At 36.7% G+C, this 9,751-nt stretch overlaps 1 protein-coding gene across 1 annotated transcript in view; it reads left to right on the top strand.

Moving 5' to 3' along the window:
* BORA (bora, aurora kinase A activator) overlaps positions 1 to 9,649 on the top strand; it is an 18,192-nt gene extending 8,543 nt beyond the window's left edge. Inside the window, exons 8-12 of the mRNA XM_008631641.2 lie at positions 1,369 to 1,586; positions 2,924 to 3,077; positions 4,095 to 4,696; positions 5,081 to 5,212; positions 6,685 to 9,649. Of these exons, the coding sequence (XP_008629863.1) occupies positions 1,369 to 1,586; positions 2,924 to 3,077; positions 4,095 to 4,696; positions 5,081 to 5,212; positions 6,685 to 6,864 (1,286 nt within the window). The 3' untranslated portion in view covers positions 6,865 to 9,649. The remainder of the gene's footprint in view (positions 1 to 1,368; positions 1,587 to 2,923; positions 3,078 to 4,094; positions 4,697 to 5,080; positions 5,213 to 6,684) is intronic.
* Positions 9,650 to 9,751: the final 102 nt, after the last annotated feature.

Here is a 9,751-nt window from a genome sequence, read left to right as displayed (position 1 = left end):
CTGATCTCTCTCTGTGGTGACCAGTGCCAGGACCTGTGGGAATGGCCTGAAGTTGTGTCAGGGGAGGTTTAGGTTGGATATCAGGAAAAGATTCTTCACTCAGAGGTGGTTGAGCACTGAACAGACTCCCCAGGGCAGTGGTCACAGCACCAGGCTTGGCAGAGTTCAGGAGCATTTGGACAATGCTCTCAGGCACAAGGTGTGACTCTTAGGGTGTCCTGTGCAGGGCCAGGAGTTGGACTTGAATGATCCCTGTGTGTCCCTTCCAACTCCAGATGCTCTGTGATTCTATGAAATTGGTTGACAGTTCTGAATGCCTGAAAGGTTATAAGCAGAAGATACCCCGTGCTCCCCCAAACAGAGCAGTAATTTGTCTTAGCAGAGCTGTTTGGTTACAGATGCTGGCCAGGAGGCTCCAAGCCCAACCTTGCATTGAGTAAAGCTGTGCTGTAGCTCTGCCTTTAGTGTACCTGAAGCCATGGTGGGGAATAGAAGTTGTGTGGTGGCAAAAAAGCCGTGACTACTGAGATAGGAGGCAAGAGTCCAAATTAACTGTCTGATTATAAGTGCTACATCAAGCAATTGCTGCCACCTTCTCAGGCAAGGGGGCTGGAAGGGGCTGATCTTCCAGTTCATAGGTGGGACAGTGGGTACAGCCAGCTCAGAGCATTTTGGCTGCATGCTTCTGTCCCAGTGTTGAAATTCAGAACCTGGATTGTGGGCCAACAAACCGGAACCGTATCTATTGCCTTTGTTTTTTGTCTTAACAAATGCTTCCATCAATACATAGTTTGGGAATTCATGAAAAATCTCTCCTACAGGGAACATCCGACTAGAATAGAGCAAGAGCAAAAAGCTAAAATAATCTGGTAAATCTGAGCATATTTTAATGGGTCTTAGTTTGTGCTTTCCTACTGTAAACTGCTAACTGCTTAGATTTTCTTCAAGTCTAATCTGTTTTGCCTCTGGATGTATCATGAAGACCATCAAAGAATATGGGAGACCTGAAAAAGAGTCTAGGTTTGCTTGGGTAGTAAAATAATCCATGTTTGACAGCTCAGATGTGAGGAGTAATACAATTCTGGGAGAAGACCAAGAAGTAGATACAAGCAAATATTTTTAAATTTTTTAAATTCAGACTTTAGTGTTAAGGGATGATGGGCAAAAGTGGAATGAACCTTAGTAGACAGAGGTGACATTTTGTAGGGATGACAAGCAGTCCTTTGGGATAGGTGCCTAAACAGATTAATCAGTTGCTGTATTGGTAAATTGGATTAAATGTTTTAATTTAATTATATATGTCTCTGTAATGGAATATATTTTTTTCCTGCATTCTTATTGGAAACAATTTCTCCCCCACATTTCTAGGTGAATATTTTAGAACTGATGAATTTGCAGATCAGTCTCAGGAAAATCTGAGCTCTTCATCACTCAGAAGAAAGCTGTTTTTGGAAGAAAATGGGAATGTATCGGCATGTTTGTCCCCTTCTCTGCATAGTCCATGTGGTAGTCAGCCACTTGGAGTGCTTTGTTCAATAGAATTATCTCCAGTCCGGTGCAGAAGCCCCCTGGACACATCTAGTTCAGTAAGTAGCCTGTTTTGTGGGCTGGGTGGGATGTACTTTATGAGAGAGTAGGTGTTAGACTAAAAGATGGTGGTTTTTTTAGTTGGGTTTTCTTGGGTTTTTGGTTTTTTTTTTTTCAAATTCCAGATTCTGAAAAAAAATTGTGAACAAAAGTCTTGAAAGAATATATTACTGACTTTTTATTATTTCAAATTTTTTTTTATGCTGCTATTCTTTCATAGAGGGAATTGTGTTTTAATTTTGTTATGAAAAGGTAGTAAGAATTAAAACATGACTTGCTGAAAGCATGTTAAAACCTTTCTTTTTTTGATAAAATGTGTATACAAAAAAGTCCCGTTTAAATCCATGAATTGCTGTCTACAATACCAGTTGATATGAACATGTAATATAATTATTTCCCTTAAATCTCATAAACTCATTTATAGTGGAAGAAATGACTTGTGGATCTTTGAAGTGCAGTGCTAAATGTGCTTTTTTTTTTTCCCATCGGCCAGAGTTTTCAGATGAGTAGACATTTATTAAAACACAGAATGTAATGTCCATTTTTAAATTAAACAAAATGAACCTTATCCCCATGTGGACAAAGCACACCTAAAGTGGTTTAGGTGATACAGTTTTACCTGTTTCGTGGTTGAAGTGCATGGAAAAAACCTACCTACACTAGGGTAGTGTAGCTTAAAGAAAAGGTAACCTAGTAAAGAATTCCTACAATATAATTACAGTGCTGGAAGTGATGTGGGGGTGAGGGGGTATGTTTTGGTTTGGTGGGTTTTTGTTGGTTTTTTTTGCTGTTGTTTGGTTGGGGTTTTTTGGTTTTGTTTTTGTTTTGTTTGGTTGGTTTTTTGCATGATAGTCTTAAGCAAGGTCATGACCACTATTCTGTTTTCTTAAGGAGAAATACTTCTGTCTTTTATCTGCTGCTGAATTTAGTTAACATGGATTACATTAAAATATAAATAGTGGCTGACTTTCATCTGCAGTGATATGAGTAAGAAATTTAGATTAAACACTTGACTAGATACACAGATGGCATTAATTCTCTATTTAGGTTTCTCACAGTTCTTAAATATAATGGATAAAATAGTCCTAGCTGATATTACGTGACAGCTTGAGTCCATTGCTCTTTTCCCCTGTGTGGAGGCATAAGGTCCAGATGAAGAGCTGCAATTGAAATACTGAAGCTAAACTAATGATAGAGATTGTCATTGTAAAGGATTAGTCTTTCCCAGTGCTGCCATATTAAGCTTTTTAGTTAGAACAATTTTATATATACATATTAGCCAAAGTTTAGATTATGAAAATAATGCTCTGTGGATTTGATTTTTTTTATTTTGAAGGGTCAGTTTTCATCAAGTCCTATTCAGGGAGGAACAAGAGCTTATAGTCTGGGAAGTATAACCAGTCCCACGTTTTCAGACGGGTCTCCTGCACATAATGGTTCTCCCGCTTTTTCACCAATTGCTTTTCGCATAAGAAAAACACCACTCTCAGGTATGGCTTAACTGTATATGTCTTACTCTATCTTGAGTAATATATTTTTATTATAAAAACTTAAAAATTCTTAGTGGAACCTGCTTCTGTTTGGAGATGAGTTCCTGTGCTTGGCAGACCAGCAGTCTCCTCCTATATGACACATCTGTGCAGCAGTGAAACACATGAAACAATGAAATGTATATACTTGCAACAGATGAACTAGAGAAAATATTTTGGAAGAAGGGATTGAGACCTAATAAGAATGAAGAAAAGTTAAAAGGGTTAATTTAATGTGGGAGGGCTTCTAAAGCCACATGCCTGAACTGAGTCAGATTACAATTCTGATTTGGCCCTGAATTATTTTAATGTTAATGGGCAAAGAATCTTTAGCTTGATCTTTCAAATCATGCCAGCTTGAAGATTATTTGAAATGAAATGACTAGTGAGAAATCACAAACATTTTGTGTCCTCATTGCTCTAGAAAATGTCACTGTTTCATGCTGTGTCCACACCTGGTAAGGCTTAATACCTTGTTTAAACATGATTATACCTGTTTATACATGATTTTTACACATTTTGATTAAACATATTTTACACTTTTATATGTGGAGTTTGCATAGATGTTTTCTCACTTGTTCGATCTTAAACTTCATTGCTGCCAAAAATTTAAATGCCTATAGATTGTGTATTGATACTTGTTCACAAAAAAACCAGAACCAGCGTTCACACATTTTCCTTTGAATACTGTATAGTAGTGACATTTGAAAATACGAGGTCTCCAATATAGCAAATCATGTCATAGAAAAGAAATTTGGTGGTGAAATGGGATAAAAACTTGCCTTTATCATGGTAGTTAAAATATATGGGTGGTTGGTTTGGTTTTTGGTGTTGCTTGTTTGGTTGGGTTGGGAGGCAACAGTCAGTGAAATACTCTGTAGTTGGGTATAAATTACTCAGTGGACTGTAGGGCTTTGAGAATGATGAGTTTTTGTATCAGCTATCAGGTGGAGTTAAACTTCTCTCATTTTTTTTCAGACCAAAGAAAATTTACTTTTCGTTCTCCAGACATTCCTTCTTCCTCAAATATAATGACACCCCCAAGTACGAGAAGTCCTTACATAGATGGTTGTTCTCCAATTCAAAATTGCTCTCCTATGAGGCTTGGAGCCTGTAGAGGAACTGCCAAATATCAGACTTCTGTCATTAGAATACCAATTGCAGTTGAGAATCATGATGAGGATGAGGAAGACAAGGAAAACGCTTCTCCAGCAGAAGCTCGGTTCCCAGAAATGGATAATGGAATAAACTTACGTCAGGAAGATGGTGATACTTTTGCGCATGGTACACATCTTGTGGTGACAACTGTGTCCATTGCACCAGATCACTCAGAAGGTTGTCATCAAAGGTTGTCATCATTTCAGGATATAGAAAGCTTAAAGGAAAATAATACTGTAGACATGGCTGATGCAGCTGAAGTGTCAGAGGAAAACACTTGGATAAAAGAAGCAATTGGCAGTAGCAATACACCAATGGCCAGCTTTATGACAGGCATTACTTTCAGTATTGAAAGCTCTCGCATGTGCATGTCACCTCTTGCAGAAAGCAGCGCAATTCCTTGTGACAACAGTAGTATTCAGGTAAAAATAAAAATACTTCTTTGTTTTTCTGTAAAACTGAGCTCAACGTGGAATACGTATACTAATATGGAAGTAATTGTTATCTTCTCTTACTTCATATGGCATGCAGGTGGTATCATGACATTTATCCCTTCCCTCCATCCCCTCTTTCGGTGGAGTTAGCATAGCAATTATAATTATTTTTGTGTTGCTATGTGCAGTAGTACATTTAACTTAATCCAAACTAATTCTGGCAGACATGCTTACAATTTGCTTTTGTTAACTGGTCATAATTGGTTTGTTGGATTAAGTTCTGTTAATCAAATGCAAATCATATCAGGTATCTGAGGGATTTAATTGTGTTAAATTACAGTACATTTTCCAAGCCCTGCTTTTTGATTTCAGGTGGACAGTGGTTACAATACACAGACTTCTGGAAACAGCATTATGGATACTGCAGGGGCTGAAAACAGTTGCAGAGAAAATGATGTGAATACTGTCGTGTTTCAGAATAAATCTCAGCTGCTTAGAACAAAGGTAGGAGTTAAATTGTGGTAAAAAAGTGATAGGCTTCCCATCTAAAGCATCCGTTCCCCATTTTATTTAGTTGCAGGGAGCCTGAGGGGAGAGACTATCAGGTGATAATAAAGATGTTAATGTAGCATCATTTCAGATACTATGTTGAATAAACACAGGACAAATACCTTAAACTGGCAATATAATTAATATGGTTTATGATAAAAGCAAAGGTTGTCTTGGAGGAAACTGAGGTATATGCATGAAAAGTAGTAGGGAGACTGCTCATGACTATTGTAGTCTGTCTCTTATTTTTGTTTCTTTTGTTCTAGCTGCTTCATTTATTGCTAAGTTTTTAAAAATGTGCCTGTGGAGAAGGACATTTCTGGGGAAAAATTGTCTACTGTTAATTTTTATAAACTTAGCATCAAGTCCTAGACCACACCTGGCACACTGACTTGGTGGGGAACTTTCTGCATAGGTGCAGTCTTTTGATTACAAGCCCTATTTGAAAAACAAATTACAAAAGACGATACATATCCAGCAAGGCTCCTAAACTCTTAATCTTGTGACTGACAGGAAGGAGTTCTACTTCTTCCAGAGTAGCAAGTTAGTTTCTTTGGAGAAGAGAGCAAAGATCATCTCCTCTCAGTAATTATGGTCACATGGTGCTACAAACTAGTAGTTTATGGTCTGCTTTGTCTTGGAAGTCCTTCAAGGGGAGACAGTACTAACCATTACTACTAGATTATAAAAAAACCTTAAGTAAACCCATTCAGCCCTGACTTCACTTCTGGATGTGACATGCTAAAAGCCACCTCTCTGCCAAGGGGAAGTGCAGACTGATGGTGTCTTATAGAGCACTGACATCAAATTGTAAACTCTGTTCATTTAAGATTAGGACAAATGTGCCCATACAAGAACAACAGACGGATATTTTGTCATTAACTTCTAAAAATACTCAATCTACGATCCTGCCCCAGTCACCCCATAGGACATGGATTTTGTGTGAATGTACTTACCAGAATCAATTGTCTGGTATCAAACCTGTCCTAGAGGGACTTGGCCAATGTCATGCAGCTGCCTTTTCCCACTGTTAGTCTTTGAACTGCTGGATCCTGACTATACCATATTTGGGTTTTAGACTAGGATTAAAGTGTGAAGGCATTAAGCGCTTCATTCAAATCCTACAATTGAGAGCTCCCAGGGAATGAAAAGAAAAAAAGCACAGATATTGCAGGCTGAAAGATTCAAGTCTTGCTCATTCAGAGCATGTGAGCCCTTGAAATGAGGTGGTTCTTGGAGATGGCATGTTCCAAAGACCTGTGTAGAGAAAAGATGTTACTTCATTTCTTTCTCATTTCAGAAGGGCAGAGTTGGTACCTGAAGTACTTACTATACTTGAAATTTGCAGATAGCAAGCTTGGATCTTGTTTCTTTTGGAGAATTTCTGTTAGAATGGTTTTAAAACTAACTTCTTCTTATTCACCTAGGAGTGTTCTGCTTTAAGCCATAAGGACAATCAGTTGCTGAGAGCAAAATCTCCAGAGAAGCAATGCTGCTTCCAAAAAGCCAAAACACATAGCACAGTATTTGGTCAAAATGCAACTTGCAACATTTCTACTTGGAAAAATGAAAATCAAGTTCAGGGGTTTCACAAAAGTGGTATGTAGTCTTCTGATGGAGAACTTAAGCTGTGGTGTCTAATAAATTTTTATACATATGACCTCAATTACCTGGATTATACATACAATTTTGCTTTTCTAATGCAAGTGTAATAAACTGTTTGGTATATATTAAGGGAGTTCTTAAAATAATATGGAATTTTTCAGGTCTTATTAAGAAATTTATTGGTATCATTAAGTGATCCTTTTTGAAAATTAAGGTGTCTAGATTTGGTACAGAGAAACAATAGGTTTTTTTCAGAATTGTATTCCTTCTGTGGTTAGGGTGGATTCCATGAACAGCCTAGGATAACTTGCATAGGAACCAATATAACTGCAAAAGCACCTACATTTTAAGATTTGTCCCTCCTAAGGGCATGAGGGACATTTTTCTTTGTGGGAAAGAAAAAGGGCTATTAGTCTGGATTTGGATTGCTTGTCTCTAACCAGATTTATTGTGTGGCTTCATAAATACTGGCACTGGTACCAAGAGTAAGTTGCTGGACTAAAGTGAATTGCTGGGGGGGTGATGAGAGCAAACACCAAATTTAGTTCTCTTAGTAATATAAAATAAGCTTTATGTCAAAAGAAGCTGTTTAGCAATTCTCTGAAACACTTTTTCTTTGGTTTGAGAAAAATCTGTGATCTGTCAGTTAGGTTTACCAGGTACTTAAGTAAAATGTACTATTGGTTACCTTAAAATCCAAAGGTAGTGTTGTTGCTTTGGTAATTGTATTAGTACTACACTTGGAGTTCATCACCTGACACTACCAGTGTCTCCAAAGAACACTTGTGTCCAAACTGATGATCTGGTACCCTTTGGAAGGAACCTCAGAAGGTGCAATAAGATTCACTGGTTTCAGTACATCACTAAGAAAGTGGTGCAGCCTTTCTACTATTAAAGTAAAGCATTTTACTTCACTCTTAATTCCTAGTATTATTATGTTGCTTACAGAAATTACCAAAAAAGATAAATCCTTAAAAATATAATTAACTTTTGCATGCCATTTGTTACAAAAAGTATTAATACAAGCAAACCTTTGATCTTTTCAAGAAAACCATCAATGAATTAAAGTGATGGATTGAGCGGGGTCAGAAGCCCAGAACTCCCTTTGTGTAATTAAATCAGATTTGGTTGAATTTGCTTGTATTTCATTAAAAGAACCTTCTGGAATTTATAAATGTGAATAGGGGAAAAAATCCATATGATTATCTTGTGGCCCTAGTGAGTAAGAGGGAAAGAAGAGATAAGGGATACACACTTATTTCTGGGCTCTGTTTATGTAGAGCTCTGGTAAACTTGGTTGGATTAATGAAAAAGAGTCCATTCTAACAAGTGTTCCAGGTGAAGCAGTCTTCCTCCCTTTTCATAGCAAGGATGTCCCAGGATACTGGATGAAAGTTCTGCTTTCTGTTCTATTCCACAACCCACAGAAAAGCTTGTACCAAAGTGACAGACAGTGGCTGATGAGCAGCTATTGGCACACTAGGCCCAAAACCTATTGGTCAGACCTAAATTTGAAGGCAAGACAGTATTGTAAAAAAACCTCGTAAGGGGAGGTGTGAACAGAATCTCATGGCATTAAAATCAGTATGTTAGACCTGAGAGTTGTGTGTTGTTTGAATTGAACAGTTCTTGAAGTATTTTCATTAATAATTTCCTATTGAAGGCTTTCTGAAAAGCACATTTAAGAAAAAGGGAAATGTCTGTCTGAATCACTTGATTGTAGTTCTCACATTGCAAAAAGAAATATAAAAAAACTTACTTTAGAAATCTAATGAGCAAACATGGTGTGCATTATTTTTACTTCTGTAGCAATTTAATCAGTATTTCTGTAATGCATGTGGGATTGACAGTAATGGAATCTAGTGTCATATATTAGCTATTTCATGATCTTCAAACAGTGCCCAGAAGCTGGAAATACACCGAATTGATAACTGTTAAGGAATGATTTTTTTAAAAAATAGGAAATTAACTCAGACTTCTGGAAAACGAATTTTATAGAATAGGGCCTTCAAAATGTTCTTAGCTTTAGCTTCTAACTTTTGTCACTCAAAAGCAGGATACAACTTGCCTGAGATTTAAAAGTTATATATATGACCTGTGTCATTTCTGTTTCTCATGATAATTTGAACAATAATCAATGGAAAGGACTGTACAAAGCATTTATTTTTGCAATTGTGATTACTAAAATAGTAATGTAAATTTAATGAACGTTAAGCAGGGTAGTCCAAATTATGATCTGTTTCTGAAATTTTCTGAGTTACATGTAGAATTAAAATTTGGTTTTACTTTTTAACTAAACTTCTTGATTGTTTTTATAATGTTCAATGATCAGAGGCTTTTGAAGTATTCACAAGTAAAAAAGCTATCACTAAAGTATTTAATTTCATCCTGTGTTAGTGTTCTCTTAAAGGTAAGAAAAAGGTAACAGCAGAAATGGGTGAATGTGAGAAGTGATTAAGGATCCCCTCCCATATGGATTGCCTGTATTTTCTGTCCTGTTTTATAGTCTTCAGTTAAATGGGTAATATTTATTTTATGAAAATATGCCTATTTTTTTATTATGTTTGTACAATTGATTTGTAGAAGAAACCTACTGTGCAAATTACCATGGAAATCACTTGACCATTCTGTTTCTGTAGTTGTTCTTAATGCATTGGTTGGCACACATTGCACAAAGCGGTCATTGTTTACATTAAATTAATATCAGTACTTTCAATGAGAGTCCTTTAACATGTCTAATTGTAAATTGAGTAGTGAAACAGAATAAAGACATTTCTTTAATACCTATATTGTTCAATTACTTCTTTCAGTTCTGAGGTGCTAAAGAGAATGCACTGAAGTGCTGACTTCTGTCAGACTCTCAAACCAGATATTAACAAGAAACTCTAC

This window comes from Corvus brachyrhynchos, unplaced genomic scaffold, assembly GCF_000691975.1.
Source record: "Corvus brachyrhynchos isolate BGI_N302 unplaced genomic scaffold, ASM69197v1 scaffold71, whole genome shotgun sequence".
In the NCBI taxonomy this organism is placed as follows: Eukaryota; Metazoa; Chordata; class Aves; order Passeriformes; family Corvidae; genus Corvus; species Corvus brachyrhynchos.
This window is presented reverse-complemented; position numbering and strand designations above follow the sequence as displayed.